We start from the raw sequence: 23,138 nt of genomic DNA, 5'->3' as shown, positions 1-23,138 counted from the left end.
ACATCGAGTCTGGTCCCTTCGTCCACGTCATGACTTCGTGACAATATTGAGGATCGACAGATAATCGAAGTCGACCTATACGCGGAGTCGTAAAAATACCATGGGGTCCAAGGAAAGTACATTGTTTTTAGATTTGCTGTTATTTCACGCACTAATGACATAAGCCACAGAAACAGAGGAGTCGTGAGAAATCGCAACCTCCCGGTGCGCATACGCCGCTTTCAAAGCAGGACATTTTCGAGAAAACAAAGTGAAAGGCAAACGAATCTGCCACGAGTCGAAATGGATGCTACACGCCATTCTTTTCGCTGGCCACGATATACAACGATACAATATTCCAAAGAGATTGCTATAGGTGACGACAGTGAAGCAAAAAGACATACCGTACTGTTACAAAGGATATGTGCATCTCACAACAGAGTTCAACGTATTTAAGAAATAAGTCATGTACTTCACGAAACTGAACGGTCTGAGCCTAAGACTTCCAACTGTTTGCCAAAGGTGGCCCGAACAAAAACGGTGACATTTCTTCGCTACGAAAGTGACTTGAAGGCGAAGTATTCAGTGAAATCGCCAACACCGACCACACTTTTATATGGTTCGACGTGCATAGCAAGAGGACAGTATCCAGAAAGGCGAAGTGTCAGGTTTGCCTGCTGACAATAGGTAACAGGCACAATCGTTCTACTGTCATTCTGTGCTATACGGCTGACGGACAAAAGCTATTCTTATTTCTTCTCTTCAAAGGAAAAACAATGTCAAAGAAAGAAAAGTTTCCTCTGAAATTTATCGTACGGCTGAACAAAAAGCTTTTTTTATTATTGAACCTGTTATCGAATAATTTCGCCGCAGGTGGCGCAGGCACCCAAGTGCGTTGCTGAAGTCCTGCAGCATGCTAATTTTGGACCCTAAACACGACCACATCACGGATGGAGTGAAAAAAGTGGTAGCGGATTCTGAATGTGAGCTGGCCATCATTCCATGCAGATGGACACACATTCTCCAGCCACTGGACGTGGTCCTGAACAAGCCATTTGAAGACCACAAATGTGCATTCTGCAGTGAATAACTCCAACAAGAAAACCTGCAGACACCAAAAAGGAAGCTGAAGCGCACTTCTTTGAAGTGGCGCAAAGAGTCAACGATGCCTCGTATAGACAGCCAATCGGCATGGTCCGTGCGGCATCTCAGTACCAGTGCCACCTCTTGCAACAGCGAGCAGCAGCAGTGGCTCACAAGATGGCAATGACTGTGACTACGACCTTCTCTCAGGTGACGGGTCATACGTAATGTTTCATAGGCAAATGTTTCTTTACATTGCTCCTGCTTCTTAAGAAATTACTTTCGTTGAGTTATGGCCACCGCATGAAGCTGTGTCCAGAGTCAACTTTCTTTACCCCCCCCCCCTTTTTTTTTTGCCTTGAAGGGGAGGTTGCCAGTTGGAGGGTCAACTGACAAGGACCGTTGGAAAAGTATCAGACCTTTGCTAAAAGAAAAAAAAACTGGCACGATTGGAGCATTTCAAACCTAATACCCCTCAATATAGTCCCCTCGGGATTCCACACACTTCTTCCAGTGGTACTGCCATTGTTGGAAGCATTCTGAGAAGGCCTTTTTCGGAATGGAGTTTAGTTCAGCTAGAGGTCTTCAATACTTTCACTAGTCATGAAGCTTCGCCGTAACTCTATGGGAGACCTTTGCGAACTGTTAGTGGAGGCCGCGAGGTGGCGCTGCATCTGAGCGCGGGCAGCCGAGAAGGGCCTATCGAAGGTCGTGAAGGGGAACGAAGACGCAGGTGACGGCGGAAGCATTATGGCGACGACCCACCGTGCGGGAGAGATGAGGGAAACAGGCATGACAAAGGCAGATACATTGGCCACAGGGCCCAGCTACCGGGAAGTAGTTTTGAGGGAGGGAGGGAGCAAACCAGCAGCCGTGACTCACGCTAGTCACCTAGTCAGCAGCCAGGTGCAGGTTTCAGAAGGAATGTCTGAACAGGTCATCATCGCCGGTGACTCAAATTTAGTCCGATGCGCAGCAGCAATCAAAGAAAGGGTGAAAGGCGACAAGAGAGTTGCGATAGGGACGTTCCCAGGACAAACGCTGGGGACAGTAATGAGTCAAGCGGGTGAACAACTCGCAGCTAAAGCTAACAATCGCAACCTCGTTGTAATTGCGGGAGGGTTAAATGACGTCCTAAAAAAAGAATCGTCAGGACTAGCGACGACCTTGGCGAAAGGGGTGGATGACATGCGCACCGTGTCCCCCCAGGTGCAAATTGTAGTATGCACAGTACCGGAAGTACCAGTACGCAACATCAACCTGCAAAGAGCGGTAGTCGACGCAAACAAGGAGATATGGCGAATTAGTCGAGAGAAGGGTTTCGAGGTAGTGGATTTAAACAGGGAAGTGCACAGGTGGGGTGGATTCCAAAGAGACAAGATTCATTTCGATAAGAGGCTTGGACACGAGGTGGGCTGGCGACTGGCAGGACGCGCAGTAGCTTTTTTGGGGGGCTCACGGGCCCTTCGGAGTCCGGGGTAGCTCGTAACAGGGAAAACAAACAGGAGGACGCTTTGACAGGTAGAATTGCGAAAAACCAGAAAAAAGGTAAAAGAAAAAGGAAAAAGGCGCGTGTTGCAATTAGTTACATAAACATGCAGGGTGGCAGAAAGAAGGCAAAATGGTTAGAGATTGAGGAGCAGTTAAACAAAGAACAGATAGGCGTGTATGCGGTTACAGAAACACACCTTAGAGACTTGGAAGAGCCACCACATATTAAAAATTATGTTTGGGAAGGGTGTAACAGGACCATATCGGAAAGGAAAGGTGGGGGTGTAGGAATGCTAATTCACCGCGGAGCCAAATGGGTTAGAGTGAAACAGACGTGTTCAGAGCACCTCTGGGTTCTGGGCACAGTAGGTGGAAAGGAAACGTGGCTAGGGGTAGCCTACTTGTGGACGGGGAATAACTGCAGAGAAAAGAATCAGGAGATAGTGGATTGCATGAGTGCGGATATTAAGGAATTTGGTAATGGGGCCGAAATCATCCTTCTAGGGGACATGAATGCCCACATACATGACCTTGACGGATATTCAGACACCAATGGGAAGTTATTACTAGATCTTTGCGAGCAACATAGTCTGGAGATAGTTAACACGGGGCCTAAATGTGACGGCCAGATCACATGGGAAGTCGGAAAGAAGCAATCAATTATTGATTATTGTCTCATGACTGAAGGAATTTACCACAAACTGACAGAAATGAGGATAGACGAGGAAGGCATTAACAGCTTGGGTAGTGATCATAAACGAATAACATTACAAATGGGATACGAAACTAAAAATATGAGCATGGAATCAAAGTCTGGCAGCTCGTATTTAAATGACAAACAAATAATAAATATAGCCGCAAGAGTCGAGAAAGAAGTAGGCGAAATACCAGGCAAGGACTGGGAGTATAGGGAGCTGTTACATCTAATGACGAAGGAGATAGGGAAAGAGAAGAAAACCGTTTGCTGGAAAGGAAAAAGGAAGCCAAAAAGTTGGTGGAACAAGGAAATCCGGGAGGCGATCGAGAAGCGACGCGAAGCATCACGGGAGCATAGAAAGGCAAAAAAGGAGAAGCGGCCGCAGGACGAAGTCAAAAAAATATGGGAAATATATTTGGAGAAAAAATCCCTTGTACAGAAATTGGTAGAGGCAAAAATTAAAGGTGAAAGTGAACGCTGGATGACAGAGATACACGAAAAAAAGGAGGCCGCGCCTAGGATTTTTTGGAGCCACATAAAGGCGCTAGGTAGGAAGTCTGTCACAACGCAACAACATATTCTAGATGAAGGAGGAAATCAATTGGAAGGGTACGAAGCGCTAGGTTACATCCAAAAGGTAACAGCCGATTCGTTTCAAAAGAGCGTCCAGGGGATCTCCCCAGTGAGTAAAAGTGTGGCGGAGAAAGCAACAGAGGAAGAGCTAGTACTAGATAATTTCAACTGGAAAAAGGCCGAAGGAAAAATTCCAAAGCGCACTGCCGCGGGTTTAGATGGGATTCCCGTTAGCCTCATTAACGAACTAGGACATAACACTAAAGAAGCATTGTTAAAAGCAGTAGAAAAAAGCTTAAAGGACGGACAAATACCGGACAGTTGGCGACAAAGTAGAATGAACTTAATCTATAAAGGCAAGGGAGAAAAGGACAAGATTCGCTCGTATAGACCACTAACCATTACATCGGTACTATACAGGTTGGCGATGCAAGCAGTAAAAATGAAAATAGAAACATGGGCCGAACATAACGATATTTTGGGAGAACTTCAGAACGGATTTCGAGTCGACAGGCGGTTAGACGATAACCTGTTTGTTCTCACTCAGTGTATAGAAATATCTAAAATAGAGAATAGGCCCTTGTACGTGGCTTTTCTAGACATCACTGGGGCATACGACAACGTTAATCAGGAAATTTTGTGGGATATATTGAAAGGAATGGGCATGGGCGACGACTGTATACAGCTTTTGAGGGAGATATACCGAGAAAATACAGTTTGCATAGAGTGGGAAGGAATGCGTAGCAAAGAGAACGTTGAGGTTAGCAGGGGTCTGAGACAGGGATGTCCTTTGTCCCCACTGTTATTCATGCTGTACATGGTGAGTATGGAAAAAGCGCTAGAAGGTAGCAACATTGGTTTTAATCTGTCACACAAACAGGGCGGCATGATGATTGAGCAGAAGCTTCCAGGTTTGTTTTATGCGGACGATATCGTCTTATTTGCGGACAGTCGAGATGATATACAGCAGCTGGCGAATATATGCGGAAGGGAAGGTGAAGCTCTTGGACTAGGATTCAGTGTAACGAAGTGTGGTTTGATGGTATTCAATGATCCCTGTGATCAGACGGTGTCCATACAAGGCCAAGAAATACCGAGGGTAAGTGAATACAAGTACCTTGGAGTATGGGTAAATGAGAGTGATAGATACATGGAGGTACAGGAAAAAGCCTCGGCAGCAAAAGGAAAGAGGAATGCGGCAATAATGAAGCACAGAGCGTTGTGGGGATACAATAGGTATGAGGTGCTTCGAGGTCTGTGGAAGGGTGTAATGGTTCCAGGGCTTACTTTTGGGAACTCAGTGGTGTGCATGAGGGCAGAGGTGCAATCGGGAATGGATGTAAATCAAAGGACTGTGGGACGCCTCGCGTTGGGTGCTCACGGGAAGACGACAAACGAGGCTGTAAAGGGCGATATGGGGTGGGCAGGTTTTGAGGCGAGGGAAGCGCAGAGCAAAATAAGGTTCGAAGAAAGGCTAAGAAATATGAAGGAGAGTAGATGGGCAGAGAAGGTGTTCCGTTATTTGTATAGGAAGAGCGTGGACACACAGTGGAGAAAAAGAACTAGAAGACTCACTAGTAAATATACGGCTGGTATTGTGAGCCATATGTCAACAAAGAGCGTTAAGGGAAAAGTCAGGGAGGCGGAGAGGATTTACTGGATGGCAGCTATGGAGAAAAAACCGGCTTTGAGTAACTACCGAAAGGGCAAAAATGAAATAAGGAGGGAGGCATTTTACGATAATTCAAGGGGAAGCGCTTTACGGTTTGAAGCGAGATCGGGTTGCCTTAGAACGCGTAGTTATAAAGCAAGATTCAGTAAAGAAGAAGAACAATGCACATGCTGCGGGAAAGATAAGGAAACGGCGGAACATGTTCTGATTGAATGTGGAGATATCCACCCAGGTGTACGTTTGGGCACGAACCTACAGGAAGCCTTGGGTTTTAGGGACAACAATGGAAAGCTGAACACACCCGCGATTGAAATAAGTAAGAGACGGTTAGAGTATTGGTGGCAGAAAATTAGAGAGAAAGGACAAAAATAAATATTGGAAAAATAAAATATGGACAGTGTGCCGTAAATGGCAGAGAACTTAAGCTGAAAATTTACCTTTTTTCCATTAAGATAGAATTTATCGAAGTAGAGGCATTAGGCCAACATGGAAAAAAAGGAAAAAAGTTTTTTTTTTTTTGTTGAGCCTGGTGGCATACTTGTCACCACCCCGTTATAAAGGGGACGCTCATAGCATCCATCCATCCATCCGGACATGGGGCAGACCACAGGAAAGCTAGCAGCTGGTACCTTTTTGGGTTCACTGCATTATGACGTGGAGTGTCATGGCGAAGCTTTCACCGTGTGATTACTATCATGCCTAGTGTGCTGTGCCTGAAGATACGGAAGGATGCCATGCACCTGTGTACCTAGTTGTTACAAAAGAAATGATGAAATGACGATCTCATTAGAAAAGAAATGATGAAAAGTCTTCAAGTTCTCGTTGCCTACAGTGATCGGCAGGAAAAGTGGAAGCGCGCAATGCCGTGACAAGACACTGGTGGTTTTACATTTGATTCCCCGAATGTGCATGTGTCCGAAAAGCAATTCGTTGAGAGTGACGTCGTTCCGGTGGGCCAGTGGCTAATCGGAGGTGTTGTTGTGAAGCCACTGCGTGATGTTCCGGAACTTCTGCCAACGCTGTGCCGATGATTTTCTACGGCCTCATGACATATTTGTAAAGTGCGAAATGATAGAGAGCTCGCCCGCCTACCAAGCGTAGCCAGGAACTGACAGCCGAGCTGGAGACTGTTGAGGCTGCATCGACACTGTGCATGAGCCTTTTTAACATAGCTGCGATGAATAATGGTGCGTTTAATTAAAGTGAACATACTGTCTGCCTCTTCCGCGTTGCATGCCAGCAGGTAATACAGAAGCTCGATGAGTGAAATGCTTGCCGTTTTCTTTATACAGGCATTCATATGTACAAAAGTGTAGAGATCATATGCCAAACAGGCGGAGCTGCATGCAACTCTTTGGAGCTTGAAAAATTCAAAGCACACATTCGTTGCATCATGAGTATGTAAAGATTACTTTTTGTGTGACACGTTTGATGCCACCAACGCGGGACGCAGTTGGTCAATTTTCACCTTAAAGGAGGCATGTAAGGCTTTCGACTTTACAGAGAAAACAATAAAGAAGAACAGAAAAAACAGGGCATGAGTAAGCTGCACAGCAAAGTAAAGGACTGGGAAACTACATTGCTCGGCAAACCAAACTTTGAATGCACTACGGCACCGTAGTGATAAATCAATGCAAGACAAAACACAAAAACAAAGCAAAAGTCGTATGAAGTATTGCTTGATCCTCATCACTTGCTAATAAATTAAAAGCACTGATTCATTCAAACTGGCTGTTGGTTTAATAAGTGGAATGAAATTTCAAGATATATATCTTCTTACATAGACACACCAAATGTTTTTAGTTTTTATTGAGCATTTTCTTCACAGAGTAGCGAAAAAGAAAACGCAAGGATAAGAGCAAAAAGCTGCTATGTTAGCAGCTTGACGAGGCTCCTACCCTTTTTCACTTGGCATTACAAAATTCGCAGAGCACAAACATGAAAATAAATTGTGTATAGAGCCTGCAAGGTTGAATATGCATTGTCAAAAGTTGCAACCACTGCACTTACACTACGCGTTAAGAACCACCAGAGTCGTTGAAGAACTCTGAATTGTACACAAATGTTAACTAGTGGCTTAAATAAAAAAATAAGCATGTTTTTATGGTGGTAGCATATCTTACAGTGGAATGAGTATGCCCTCGTCTGTAGCTTCAAGGCCTGATTATACGCTAAATTTCTCTGTAGTATTAGAGCTTTCTCAAATTTCTTTGAAGCTAACACTACTCTAAATACGTATTCAACCTTCACGGCTACATTTATTAACGTTTTACAGCTCCGGCACGTGCAATATAATTGCAGCGTCGTGGCTAGCGATGCCGGGCCGTGGGCAAGGGGGCCCTTAGTGGTTGCTTCTGTCTCTATATCAAATTTTCCCTGAAGTAAAAGTATTGACGGACTCTAGTTCAGCTGTCATTGCAGCCATAATGTCCTCCCTTGTCTAAAATTGCTCTCCTTTCAATGTCCCCTTGAGTTTGAGAAACAGCCAGTAGTCGCAGGGGGCCATATCAGGAGAGTAAGGAGCTTGTTGAACTACAGGAGTCTAACTTAAAGTTTCAACCAAGTGAGAAGAATGTGCAGGAGCATTTTCGTGATGGATGAGCCTGTTTCCTGTTCACCACAACTTGGGTCTGTTGCGTCGCACAGCATCACGTAGGTGACAGAGGACAGCCCTGTAGTATTCATTGGCAATTGCTTGACCCTGTGGTGCGTACTCGTGGTGTACCACATTGCGGGATTCAAAGAAAGCACACAGCATACTTTGACGTTGCTGCGCACTTGGCCGGTGTTTTTCGGCCATGGTGATATGAATTGCTTCAACTATGACCACTGGAACTTGGTTTCTGGTTCGTACTCACAAACCAAGTCTCAGTTTCCCATCCAGTGATAATGGTGTTCATGAAGTTACGGTCATGGCTAGTGAAATGCAGCAGGCCCTGTGAGACTTCAGTACAAGTTGCTTTTGCTCCACTGTGAGCAGCTTTAGCTCAAATTTCGCCGCAACTCTCTTCATGGACAAATCTTCCGTCATGGTGAAATGTGCAGAGAAAGTGCTGATGCCAACCTTCTTCGCAATTTCCAGGATAGTCACACGACGGTCCCGCATCGCCACAGTGGTCACTTTGGGCTGATTCCACGAGAGATCAACACGGGTCCAAAAGCTGATATTTTATATTTCATTGAGTATTTTATATTTCGTGCACCTCTCACCAGGTAGCCTGAAAGTCAACTTGGTTTTATGATTAACGGCACAACGTACGAGAAAAAAATATCAAACTTCAACATGGAAGCACCAATTTCGTCACCTGTCATTTTCGAAAATTGCAGATGCTATAAAAAGACAAATACTTTTGTTTCAAGGAAGATATTTTTTACCTGAAATGCATGTCTAATGAAGAATGAATTCATACGGTTTCAAGTTTGTAGGCCGAAAGAAAATAGCTTTTAAAAATGTCTAATTTTGCGACAGTTTATATAGGTTACATATTCCCCATTTTTTTTCTCCGAAAGTAATGCAAGCAGCGTTTTCAAACTTGACACGTTTTAAGAATATAATGTGTTCATTAGGTACATAAAATATTGTTGCCGTAGGGCAAATTTAAATGTTTATATATTGCCTCAATGTTCTCACATTGGCGAAAGTGTACTCCACTAAAATTTGAATTAAAAAAACCCATCTTCGATTTTTCTTAAAATCTCGTAAATAGACAACCGAAGGCCATCATACAGTAATATAGAAAACATGTTGCATTATTTTGTTTTAGCGACAATATTCGTGGTACAAATCAGAGCTTTTCAAAAAGGCGCTGTTAAGTTGAGATATCTAGAAATCGGAACGGAAAAGCAGCAATGAGCTTCAAACGAGAGCACACGTGACTGCATTTGGTGAAGAAAGGCTGTTTTAGCACATAGGAGTAACTATTTTGAACACGAAATTCTACAGTATCTGAATTCACTCTTATACATAGAGCACTGAGACTTCTAATATGTGGTGCCTCTCCATTCATCATCATCATCATCATCATCATCATCATCATCACCATCACCATCCTCATCATCAGCGTGACTACGTCCACTGCAGGACAAAGGCCTCTCCCATGTTTCGCCAGTTAACCCTGTCCTGTGCTTGCTGCTGCCAATTTATACCCTCTCCATTATTGACGCCCAAATAGAGCTGCTGTGACGGCCATGCGTTTTCAACACGTTGGGTAAAATATTTGAATGTTGAATGAGTTCATAAACGATTCATTACAAATTTTTATCATTTGGGGCACGAAGACTGCCGCATTAGACTGAAGAACATGCTTGAGGGCAAATTGTCATTCGCTGTCTGCTCTACAGATGAATTGCTGTGCGCCGCATCATGGAGGCAATGCTTTAGATTATATGTTTCAAAGTAGAGACAAAGATTACGCCTCCTGTAATTTTATCGACAAAAACATTGTGAAATTCATTTTAACGTACTATACTTCAGTTTTGCATTCGCACTGTGGATACTTGTGCACACTGTTTTACGTCTGCTCTTATTAAAGGTGAGAGACATAGGAACAGACGACAGATAGATCACCTTCGTGCTGCTGGTTTCACGCATAGTTGAGGTAAGTTGAGAGGTGCATGAAATATAAAATACTCAATGAAATCCAAAATATCAACTTTTGGACCCATTTCGATCTCTCGTGGAATCAGCCATTGGCAATGACTTGGTCATTTCGGCATGTTGATGGCAGGCCGAAGCGTGGCTCACTTTCCACCAGTGTGCGGTCGTCTTTAAACAGGTTATACCACTCCTTAATCTGTGTGCGGCTCAAGCGTCCTGATTGAAAGCCACCATGACCTTCCAAATAGTTTCCACTTGGCTGTCACCCAGTTTCTGGCAAAAATTGAAGCAGTAGCGCTGCTTCAGTCGCTCCGTCATTTTCTTTGCAATGTAAAACCGATGAGAGCACTGCGCACTACCTCACTCAAACGCTGCGTCTCAATGACAAATGCTATAGACAGGCGGAAAAAAAATTCATGCATGAGCACGAAGGTTCAAGTTCGGCTGACGCAAGCGTGCTTGTTTCAAGTATATCAGGTGCTCGAAAAAAAGTTCAGATACCTTTCTAACATATTTCATATAATCTGCCATATACAGTACCTATAGTCCTTGTCGAACACCTTCAAGGCTGCTCAGCAGTTCTGAGAAGACGCAAAGAAGTTTATCAAAAGAGACTTCTTTGTAGTTGACGCCCTGAAGTCGCTACCAATGATAGAGGACGCGACTGGCTTGCTAAAGACGACATAACATATGCATGAAACTGCTGATATTCAGCTGCATAAAATAGCGTTTAACTGGCAAAACGTTTCACTCTCACTCTTGACTTAGGACCACGCGAGACGTTTTCAACACCCCAACTTCAGAGCTGACCTATTGCCCACACAGAGAAGCCATAGCTTGCTTTGGGACGTATGCGACGTATGAACGTATGTTTATTTTTTAAAGCACCACTTACACACAGACCGTATACTCGGAGAGAGGTCTTGTCGATGGTTAATAGCCCTTGCGACCTGAGGGTTCTTTAGCTACAGTCACAGTGCAAGGAAAACACTTACGTCTCAAGATGACTACAGAAGGCTATGACTGAGACACTCCTATCTCAGAGGACAAGCGGTGACAGTGGAAGGGCTGGAAAACCTCACTTCATGCATTACACACCCTTCGAATTGCATGATTGTATGCATTGTAGTAGACGCAGAGTGCTTTGTGAGCATGCAAGCGCCACTTTACATCAAGTACATAGCGTAGGGAGCAAAGACGAATAAAGGGCTTCTGGAAGTTACAAGCCATGCTCGTGTCTTTACTCGGCGTCTCTGAACATTCATCAATGTTGTACACGAAGCACAACTTCATGTCTTTTCGCATGTGTTCATGAAAGCCGTAGCACCCTGCATGTGTTAAACATAGATGAAAGCAAACACATTAGATTTGTTATGGGAAAGGCTAAACTGACCCCTAGCCACATCACACCATATTAAGGTTTGAGTTGTGTGCTGCAATGTTCGCAGTTGCAACGGCTGATTTTATCCTTCAAGAGTTATTAAAACTTTCAGCTGGACTCTGTTGTATTTTACACAGCGAGCAAGGTGGTATTAGAATATATATAGTAAATAAGACCATGTGGCTTCTTGTATATGTGGCTAACAGTGTCCAAGGCATTTGAAAGAGCATGGAGCTGGAGCAGTAAAAGAACATCTGAACTGACGAAAGCCCAGCAGGCAACGTCATGAGAATGGTCGCAGCGACGCTGCTCATGGGCACAAACTGGTTCATGTCACCAGATTTTTTGGGAGATAACACAGATGCCACAAAGGATTTCGTCCCCGTGGATCTTGATCATGACAAAAGACTGAGGACTGGGACCAGCACATAGTTACCAAGGTGCACATAATGAACGTCCAGGATACAATTACTTTACTGGGTTTTCAAGCTGGCAATCACTACATAGCACTGTCGCCAGTCCTCAGCAGAAAAACGAGCCCCAGCTGGAGGCAGGCGGTGTGTAGGTGCTCTTGAGGTCCAAAACTGTCACATCAGGAGCAGTGCACCAAGGTGCTTTCATCCAACAGACAAATTGTATTCATGAGAAGTCACTTCCTAGTAAAAATGGCTCCCTTCGAAAACTTGACCCCTTTTTCTGCACATGCGGTTTGTTTCCTGTCGGCGGCTGCTTGTACAAAGGAGACATTCCGGTTGACAGAAGGAACTCCCTGATAATCCCGGGCTGGCACCATGTCTCGAAACACCTTGTGCATCACTGTCGTGATTGTGTGCGACACTAAGGTAGACACTTTAATAGGGCACAATGCGTATGACTAGTTTTTGGGTAATTGGAGGCAAGAGGTGCATCTGCTCAGTCATTGTATTGCGTTTTACGCAAGAATCTCAGAGGACGTTTTCAAGAACTGAAAACGGCAGACCTCCCAAAAGACTGGCTGGGGTAGTCGGTCTTTTGGAAGATCTGCCGGTCACGTCCCAACTGTGAAAATTTTGTCAGAGCTTGCAGAGAACTAAGAATTATTGCCAAGCGCCTCGATCGTTCAGACACTGGCAACTTTCTTAGAGAGAGCGGCTGCACTTGGGGAGTTAAATCGCCACAGGCTTCTCATATGAGTTAGGAAGCGAATAATTGGCATCACACGCTACATTTTTGGCTCCATTCTCATTCAGAACCAGTAAAATCACCTCATGCATGACTTGCTTGCAACCTTCATGACATAAGTGCCCACCATCACCAATGCCAGGCCCTCAGCCCTCCTATCGTATGACCCAAAAGATACTGCTGTGTAGGGGGCTGGCTGGTCCCGACGAACCAGAAGAAGAACACGGCCGACAGAGACGTACGCGGCCGGCGGGGACGCCGACCAGCCCGAACACGCGGGTTGGCGCGCAGCGCCGAAGAAAAGCACAACAACCGCACTCCACGGTTACCCAACACACACAGATATTATTTTACAGTCGCCTTGAAATCCTAGATGCCAGAGCGGCGCCCCCTGGCATCCTCACATGTCATTTCGAAACCGAAACCGAAAACCCAGAATACAACAACCATCCTCTCCTCGAAAAAAGTTCACCTATACACTGTTTATATTTAAACATGCTCGACACCAACATATTTTACAAGGTATGTACATTAGAACACATGAAAAATCAGAGCACGGCACACCGAACTCGCACACTACGAGTCCTGAAAATGCCCTGAAAATTTGTACATTGGAAGTCCTGAAAATGCACTAAAAATTGTATACAACTCAGTACAATATAGATTTGTAGTTCAACGTCACGTAGTCTTCGAACCGACGCGGCTTCTGCCGCTTCCGCTTAGGGCGGGCCCTTTTGGGTGTAGAATCAGGTGCAAGAGCAGAAGATTGTGAAGGCTCTGAACCAGCGTTAAAACTCGCGGTCTCATCAGAGCTCGCAGCATGAGCTTCGGAAGAATTTTGCGGACTGGAGTCCGGTTCAACGGTCTCAGCCGTATTTGAAGGTTCGAAGTGAACCGTAAGACTTGGTGTACTTGAACCAGCGACAACGACTGGCAGCTCCTCCCCCCTTGAAGAAGAAATGCATGTACATGGAGGCCACATGTAATAATCTGATGAATAGTTGAAAGGCGCGGACGGAACATGATGGGGAAGACTTTTAGGTGTTGAAGGCGAGTTTATATGAAAAATAACAAGGCGCGAAGCATTCCAGATGTTACCATCACTTAAGCGAAAAGAAGTGAGGCTAACCTGGCCCAAGACTTTGTAAGGACCCTGATACTTGGGGCGCTTGCCTGGCACACGAACCTTGACTAGATCGCCAGTGCGAACTTTGGACTGCTTTGCACCTCGACGGGTGTCCACATACTTTTTCATTGCTTGTTGATGAGAAAAGACCCTGGTGCGGATTTGATCAGGCGAAGACACTGCTATGTTACGAGGCAAAGAGACTATGTCGAGAGCAACTCGCGGTTGCCTACCGTGGAGAAGTTGAGCAGGAGACACTCCAGTGGTGCCTCGTGGCGTGAACCTGTACAAAGCTAAACATTCAGTCAAGACTTGCTTGAGGGGACGGTGCTCTATTTGGGCGATCTGGATACGTTCCTTCAGAACGTGATTAAAGCGCTCGATTTGCCCATTTGATTGGGGATAGAAAACTGATGACCTCAAGTGCTGAATTCCTCGTTGTGAAAGTAAAGCCTCGAAATGTTGGGACTGAAACTGTGGGCCATTGTCCGTAGCTATGGCATCAGGATAACCTTCCCGGCTGAAGATTGAAGACAGAAACTCAATGATGACATCAGAAGTAACCGTATGTGTGAAACAAAGCTCTGGCCATTTGGAATGGTAGTGAACGAGAGAAACAATGAACCGGGCATTTTGCGGAACATTATGCAAAGGACCGATTATGTCCATGCCGAGTTTCTGCCAAGGCCGATCAGGCCACCGGACTGGCTGCAACGGAGAAAATGCAGGTTTGGCAGACTTGTCAGCTGCCTGACGTATATGGCAGTTGTAAACTGCATGCTCAACCTGCTTGTCTAAGGCTGGCCACCAGTACCTGTCTCGGAGATTCTGTTTGGTGCGGACAATGCCTGGATGGGCCTCATGGGCAAGCTGTATTAGCTTGTTACGGAAAGAAGCCGGGGGAATCACGCGTTCATCGTGGAAAAGCAAGTCCTCAACACAAGACAGTTCCTGTCGGACTGCGAAGTAAGGCAAGAATTCAGAAGCAAGAGCACATTTGGAAGGCCTTCCTTCACGTAAATATTTGAGAACTTGAGACAAGGTGGAATCTGCAGCTGTAGCTGCCTGAAGCTCAGCTTTAGTAATGCAGGAAGTAACTAACGAAACAACTTCCTCATCCCGCTCTTCAGTAACCGGTATCTGAAGAGCAAGGCGCGACAGTGCATCAGCAACCATGTTATTAGAACCTTTACAATATTGAACACTGAAATTATAATACAGGAGTTTGGCACACCAACGGGAAATGCGAATGGGGCGGCGGCCTTCGGATCCTGCAGAAAGAAGAGCAACTAATGCTTGGTGATCTGTACGTAATGTGAAGTGCCGGCCCCACAAGTAAACATGCCATTTTTCACAGGCAAAAAGGCACGCGAGAGCTTCACGCTCTCCTACTGAATATCTGCGTTCAGCAGGGGTCAATGTACGAGATGCAAAAGCGATAGTGATCAGTTGATCACCTCTGAGTTGTTGAAACACTGCTCCCAGTCCAACATCGGACGCATTCGTCGTGATGACGATGGGAAGCTTCTCATTGAAAATACTAACAGCTGGTTTTGAGGCCAGTATTGACTTAACTCGAATGAAGCTCTGCTCAGCTTCAGCTCACCAGTTAAAAGGCTGTGCTTGACGAAGTAGAGTACGCAGAGGTTCCACAACATCAGCATAGTGAGGAACAAACTTGGCATAATTACCAACAAGACCTAAAAAAATTGCAAGGTTTTGGCATCAGTAGGCCGTGGGGCATTTACAATGGCCTGAACTTTAGATTCAACAGGTGTCAAGCCGCGGGAACTGACATTATGTCCTAGAAATTGTAACTCATTCACAGAAAAAATGCACTTGTTATTAAGTTTCATACCAAATTCACTGATGCGGTTGAGAACAGTATGTAAGTTAGCATCGTGCTCTTCGCGAGTACTTTCCCACACCAAAATGTCATCCAAGTAACAAAGGGCGCCATTACAATCCTTAAAAATAATTGACATCATTTTCTTAAACACTGCAGGGGCAGATGCAAGCCCGAAACACACGCGGCAAAACCGAAACAAGCCTTCGTGCGATACAAATGTGGTTGAGTCTCTACTGCACTCAGAAAGTTCAACTTGGTGATAAGTGGACGCGAGGTCCAGCTTGGAGAAACATACCGCTCCGGAGAGCTGATGAAGCAGTTCTTCAATGTGAGGAAGTGGAAAACCATCTACGACGATCGCCTTGTTCGGCTCTCGTAAGTCGAAGCATAGTCGAAGGGATCCATCTTTTTTCTTGACGACGACCAGTGGAGAAACCCAGTCGGAAGCAGAGACAGGCTCGATGATTCCGCTGGCTTGAAGGCGAGACAGTTCCGCAGAGACTTGCTCACGGAGAAGAAGAGGAATGCGGCGCAGCTTGGCACGCACAGGGCACACACCTGGTCGACGCATCACTTTATGCACAAAACCGCGCACACAACCCAGTTCACGGGTGAACAGGTGGTGGAATTCAGAAGGCGGGTTGGCCAGAAGATCATCTTTGACGTTGACTTGAGCACACGTCATAGACGCACCGACGATGTTGATGGACAAAGCCCTGATGGCATCACGTCCCAAAAGCGAGCTGCCATTGGCAGTTACATGAAACGTAATGGAAGCAGTGCGACTGCGATAGGAGACCTCAGCTGTAAATTGACCTAAATTTTCAATCGTTTCCTTGGAATATGTTTGTAGGACGACGTGTGAAGGCAAAAGCTGAATGTTGGAAAAGTGACTATGAAAGTCAGCGGCACTGATTAAAGAGATTGAGGCACCAGTGTCCACGAGAAATGACAAGGGCACATGACCCACAGAAACTACGATGCTGGGCAAGGACGTAGTGTGGAGGCCATCCACATTTAAAACAGTGACCGTATTGGTCTGTGCAGTGCTCGAAGGAGCGGACGAAGAAACTGGTTCAGGAAGATTTGCTGGACGGGAATCGCATACGGACTGAAAATGTCCGATTTTTCCGCACGCAAGACAAGTGCGGTTTCTCGCGGGACACTGCGCAAAATTGGCTAAACGCCGAGCCGATCCGCTACGAAAGCAATGCGCGGTTGCGCTTGGAAAAGAAAATTGCGAACGCGAGTTAGGAGCTCGGTGCTGTTCCTGAAAACCAGAATTCGGTGGGATGGGGTCGCCATATTGCCGGCTTCCTCGCCCCCGCAACGCAGAGAGGCCGCCATGTTGGCCGCCACGGAAGGACTGTGCAGGCGGGCGTCCATGTTGGCCGCCGCGCCGAGACGAAGATGAAGGGTCGCCATGTTGACGCGTCCCGTGAAACTAAGAGCCGCCGCCTTGGCCCCCCACAGCAGAAAGTTGCTGCACTGAATGCGGAGCGAATTGCTCCAACTGGGAGCGAATAAGCTCGTCCTCTCGCGCAATCGAGAGGGCTTCGGATAATGAAATCGGGAGCCTTTTTGAAGCATGCGGCAGCGGACGTTTTGCGAGGCTACCCCGGTGAAAAGCTGATGGCGGATCATATCGTCTTTGAGCGCGCCGAAGCCGCACGACGCGGCGAGCGTTCGAAGAGAAGTAATGAACTCAGTGACTGGCTCGCCAGGCAATTGTCGCCTTTCTTGGAATTTTACGCGTGCGAGATAATCGCGCGAGACATCTTTAAAATGCTCATCGAAAAGAGCAACAGCATTCTTGAAGGCATCGCCCGACGCTGGCGTCGGCGACGCGTTGGTGGCTTCCAAACTATAGAAGAGCTTTAACCCGGCAGGGCCCAACGCGTTGAGCAGCAGGGCCTTGCGACGCTCGGGTTTGCTGGCGTCCTCCCCGGCCGCGTCTGCGTAGGCCTGAAACACCAATTTCCAGTCCGCCCACGGAAGTGGCGGGTCTCCGGGCGAATGAAGAAATAGGGAAGGTGGAATAGGAGACGCCATTTCAAGCGAGAAGAATGGAGAGGTGCAGACGAGAAGAAAATGACGCCAGTACACTGTTTGAAGAAGACGACGGAGGCGGCGTAACTGAATGAAGAAGAAATGAAGCGACGCAGCACGCAGTAGCCACCTTGCTGGGAACAAAGAGCGTCCAGGGTTAGCAAGGTAGGTCCGTTACAAGCAAGAAAAAATGCCGCCATATCGACGAAGTGAATGATGATGAGTGGGCGAAGCTCCGGAGGTAAACCTGGTAAACCATGAATCCTCCGTACATTTTGCCCACTCGATTTTATTGCAACGCTCCCCCTAGCGTACGTCGCCGCACTATATCGAACGATGACACGCGCCATATGTGGCATCATTCCTATTTTATAACACCTCGCATTTTTCATAATCAACTACACGTACCGCCGTCTAGTTTATAACATCTTGCATCTTTTGGACGGACGGACGGACGGATGGACGGACGGACGGATGGATGGACGGATGGATGGATGGACGGACGGATGGACGGACGTACGGACGGACGGACGGATGGATGGATGAATGGATGGATGGATGGATGGATGGACGGACGGATGGACGGATGGACAGATGGATATGGCTGTACCCTTTAGATCGGGCAGTGGCTAGCGTAATACTTACCCAGGCAGCACGCCGCCGTTGGACCAATCTTGGACCAACATCGGCTAACATCGGCACCGACATCGGGCCGACGTCGGAAGTGCAACTTCTTCCAATGTCGGGCCGACGTTCAAGCCAATGATGGGCCGACGTTTTAGCCAGTATGCAACCAACATTGGGCCGACGAAGGCCCATCGTATTGCCGACAAAGCTGCCAATGTTCGGCCAACATTGGGCCATATTTCAGCCAATCAGATGCCATTTTTACGCCGATGTTTGCTGCACGACGAATATTGGCTACGGATGTACGACCGACATTGGACCAATCCAGGGCCACATTGCAGCCAATCAAATGCCGTTATTACACCGATGTTTCCTGCACGACGAATATTGGCTACTGATTGGCTTGCCATTATGTAACCATTATTAGTAGGGAATTTTTCTTACCAGAAGATTTAAACAATATGCCTCGATGACCCGCTCTTGTAGCTTTGCAGCCCTGTATACTTGGGGCAACAGAAAATTGAATGCCGAGAACTGAAAGCAGTTACCCGATCTATTTCATCTTTAATACCTCATTCCCTTTGCTAACACTAGAAGTGTAGTTTATTTTTTTACCAATTTATCTTTTGCAATAGCGAGTGCTTTATTTGGTACTGGTATTTGGTACAGCAAATCGAAAAAAGTCGTTAGGAAGTAAATGTTGAAAGCGTATGTCCCCCACATGGTAATCGAGAATATTCATAGTTTAGAGCATTTTTTTGTAACTAAAACATGGTGATGGTGCTTCCAAATCAGCATAAGCTAGCCGAACAGTGCACCACCGACAGTCTGCAGACCATTTATTCTTTGTTTTTTTATTTATTTGGTACAACAAAAAATGTATACATTGAAAAATATATATACACAACTAAAAAAGGCCCGCTCTACTGCAGGTCAGGTTGCGTTGGGGGCACAGTGACAGTGGTGCTGTCAAGGCCCTGGCTGCTGTGGCTGGGCAGGAAGCCAGCTGCCGCGAGCAGCCGATAATCTGCACTCCGAGAGTGGGGATCATCGGGCTGCTCCAGAACAAATGCTTCTCTGAAGCGCCGCTTCCTGCCCCCACAGCGATCACCAGACCCTGGCAGCCACCTCTTAATAAAGTTGAGGGCCTCCGCCTGGTCGCACCCTGCTTTTTGGCGGATGACATCTGCATACAAGAACAAAAATACCATAGCACACATGAAGCACTGCAGTACAGAGAATACACAAGGGTACACACACATAAAACAATGAACAAGTCTAACCTGTCACTAATCTACAGAGCCTCAGGTTCACAAAGGCCCTTTTCCCTTTTCTGCCATGAAGGCTGTACAGCACTTGCACGTCATGTGCCAATACAGCCTTCATGGCATTCACACCAATTTCTCGGAGGCCAAGTCCCCCAATCTGCAGGAGGTGCTTGCGCTGTAAAAAAATGCAAGAAGCATAGATGGGGTAAACGCAACAGCACATCGAAATGTTTTCATGATAAAAATCTGCAAGAAGAGGACACTGAAAACAACAACTTGAATTTTTGGGCATCACAACATTTCATTGTTTTTTTTCGCTAACTTCAACTCAATTGACCTAAAATGGTTTCCACATCAGCCCTCTCACACTCAGTGTGAGAACCTTTCAGAGTCCTTCTCTGAATGCAGTTTCGCTGTTATGAAATCAAATACAACACTGTTATAACCCTTCATAAATATTGATTCTAGCTATGAAATAGTATAATTACTTTGTACAGTGCTCGAATTCCAATACACGTTTCTTCGAGGTTACAATGTCTTTGCCTGAATGTTGACCAGGAGTAGCTTCTACAGGTGAAAAACGATAAAATATGTGGAATTCAAAAAGAAGCTAGGACATGTTTTCAATCAATGCATTGTAAGCAGAGCACAACAAGATAAATGAACATGATCAAGGCATACTAAGAGGCAACCTTAGAGCGACCAAATCTTGGTCATAGATGAAACTGATAGAAAAATAAAGGTCGCACTAGATGGTCGCACCATTTGCTGTTTATATTTTTCTGTGATAGCCAACAAAGAGGCATGTCGCTATAGAAATCTCATCACAATAAACAAAGGTGCATTTTTCTTCACACTGCGAAATTGGGTGCATGTTAGATTTTTAAAAAAGTAAGAAATCGGCTAACACAAGGCAGGGTGAACTGTAGCTCAAAGTAAAGAGAGCCGCACAGGACACGAAATAGGGTGATAAATGAACAAAATTACTGAATGTCTGTTTTAAGCAGGCTATTGCTAGTCACTGCCCATCAAACACACGATGCCGCCTACATCGTCTGCTAGCTTAGGACAGTTCACTCGGACTTCACAGACTATAGTAAATACAGTCGAATCTCATTAATTCCAACACACTTAATTCGAACTGACGCTGTGGTCCTATCAAAGCTATACCGCGCTCCGAAAATGCTCTCAGCACCCCGCCCAATCCTGCGGTGGCACTTCCGACATCTCATCGCTGTGCTTGAAGAAGAAAATGAAGAAAAGGAAAGAAAAGACTGCGGTGGAATGTTTGCCAAATGCCAATCTGCGACATTCCTGTGCCCCGCTTCGGCTTTTTCCGTCCCTGCCACGTAGAGACCCTTCTCTTCTTAACACTGCGCATGAAGAGAAAGAGGGGAAAAAAAGCTGTCGCAGAGAGTTGGCTCTCTCATGCCGATCTGCAACGCGCCAGTGTCACGCTTCCCTGTTTTTCGTTCCTGCTATGTAGAGACTCTTATCCTTTCAACACCGCGCATGAAGAGAGAAAAAAAAAAAAAAAAGCTGCCGCGGAGTGTTTCTCTCTCGAATGCCGATCTGCTTTTCTCCAGGTGGAGACGCTCCTCCATTCTGATCATGTGCTGGCCACGCTCCGGCTGCAGCGAAGATGGTAACAGTGGAAACACAGTTGTCTTCGAAGAGTGTCAGCACTGGACATTGCCGCGCGTAACTTCTTTTGCCAGGAGAATACTGAAGCCGAAGTACAAATGCTTTGCAAACTGCACGCAAAACTTGTTGACTCGTTGCAAGGCCAATGTGTACAGACATGTATTGACAACTTTAATTAACGACAGATGTCCTGTAATTTGTGAATAAAACTTCTCCATGCACATGCATCACTGCATGGTGAGCCCTCCTCTCGTTTACCGTATTTACTCTATTCTACCGCGCCCTCAATTGTAACGTGTGCCCAATTTCCACGACAAAAAAAAAAAAAAAAAAAACTAATACATCGGTTGCAACGCGCACCCTTTTTTCTCGTTGGCCCGCTTGATCACACCACTCGCGAAAACGACTCTTTTTGAGAGCGTCTTCCGTTTAAATATGAAGTACGGGGGAAGCTTATGCCTATCTGACGTGCAACAGAGCATTGCTGTCACTCTAGTTTTACCGTGGCCCAATGTCAGTACACAAACTTGCTTCGCCCCCTTCTCCTAGACAATTGTGGTGCCAGGCATGTCGAAGTAAAGGGGCGTGTGATCGGCATTCCCGATTTGCCCAAGCAGGTAGCCGTTGTTGTGCCGCAAGTTTAGGAGGAACCTCTGAAGACTCTGAAGCTTTTCTTCGTACTCCTCCGGCAACTTCCGGCATATGCCCGTTCGCCTTCGGAGGGAAAAGCCTTTTCTCTTCATTAAGTTCGTTATCCAGCACCTGCTCGCTTTAAAATGGCTCTGCATTAGCCCTTTTTCTAAGGCTAACTGCATAGCCTGCACTTGGAGCAGTTCTGTCGTCACGGGCCGCTGTGCCGCTCACTGCTTAATCACATACCCGCCGAGCAGCTCTTCAATTTGTGGAAACCGACCCTGCTGTGGTCCACTGAAGCCTTTGCGTGAATCTTTGCAGTCGACAATATTCTGCTTTTGTTTCCGCCAGTCCTGCACGCACGTTTCGGGAACTCCGAATTACCGCGATGCGGCCCGATTTTTGTCCGTTCCGGCACACGCGACGACTTTTCTTTTAGAAGCAGCATTGTGGTGCACTCGTCGAGTTTTTGGAGTCGGCCCTACCATGCCGTCGATGCTAATGTACTACAAGATGACGAACTCCTCAGCACACGTATGAAGTGCCGCGCATGGGAAACACATAGGCAGAAATGACCGACGCGCCATGCCGACGCACGTAGGGGGCGGCCATTTTGTAAGTGGCGATGGCAATAGAATGACCATATTCATTTTTTTTTCGTACTCGATTCTAGCGCACATGCTATTTATGAACTCTCTTAACCGGAAAAAAGGTGCTTGTTAGATTAAGGTAATTACGGTAACTTTCATTATTTTGAACTTCTTTTAATTTGAACAAATTTTCTGTCCTCTGGAGTACGAATTATTCATATTCGACTGTAGTACAGTGGCTCATGAGATAACCTGACTAGTTTGTTTCCCGAAACACCTAAAGCAGTACTAAATTTCTGCATGTTACATAGGCATATTAAAAATCAAGAAATATACACCAAAGCTGCAGCCACAGCTTTACTCTGCACAGCTGCCTCTGCTGCCTCCACTTCTCCAATTGTTCCAGCAGGCAGCCGGGGAAGGTCAGAGGGGCGCTGTGCTGGCTGGGCGTGCTGAGGCACGGACAAGAGCCGTACCTTGTGCTTCAGCTGTCGCACCTCCTGCAGAACCTCTCTTTGTTGCTGCCGGATGCCAAGTTAGATCCGCAGGATCCGTAGCAATAGAGCTGAAACATACAAGAGTACATACCATATTTACTCGCACAATTTGCATCCTCACATAATTTGCTCACCAGTATAATTAGCCAGCCTGCTTTACTACAAGAAACTTTTTGCTCGCATATTTTGCCCTCCCCAACCAGCCCGAGCCACCTTGCCAG

At 46.1% G+C, this 23,138-nt stretch overlaps 1 protein-coding gene across 1 annotated transcript; it reads right to left on the bottom strand.

The window, feature by feature from the left end:
- Nucleotides 1–19,123: 19,123 nt before the first annotated feature.
- LOC142804284 (uncharacterized) lies at nt 19,124–22,890 on the bottom strand. The gene is made up of 3 exons (XM_075891043.1): nt 22,759–22,890; nt 19,569–19,728; nt 19,124–19,471 (listed from the first exon to the last, which is right to left on the bottom strand). The coding sequence occupies exons 2-3, from the start codon at nt 19,669–19,671 to the stop codon at nt 19,209–19,211; spliced, it is 366 nt and encodes a 121-aa protein (XP_075747158.1). The 5' UTR covers nt 19,672–19,728; nt 22,759–22,890; the 3' UTR covers nt 19,124–19,208.
- Between the last annotated feature and the right edge of the window lie 248 nt (nt 22,891–23,138).

This window comes from Rhipicephalus microplus, chromosome 3 (assembly GCF_043290135.1).
Source record: "Rhipicephalus microplus isolate Deutch F79 chromosome 3, USDA_Rmic, whole genome shotgun sequence".
In the NCBI taxonomy this organism is placed as follows: domain Eukaryota; kingdom Metazoa; phylum Arthropoda; class Arachnida; order Ixodida; family Ixodidae; genus Rhipicephalus; species Rhipicephalus microplus.
The sequence above is the reverse complement of the archived record's forward strand: the minus strand, read 5'-3'. Positions and strand labels throughout refer to the sequence as shown.

Coding starts and splice junctions, on each gene's coding strand:
- LOC142804284 (XM_075891043.1), bottom strand. CDS start 19,671: ATGAAGGCTGTATTGGCACATGACGTGCAAGTGCTGTACAGCCTTCAT. Junction 19,472..19,568: donor GCTCTGTAGATTAGTGACAG/GTTAGACTTGTT, acceptor TCTTGTATGCAG/ATGTCATCCGCCAAAAAGCA.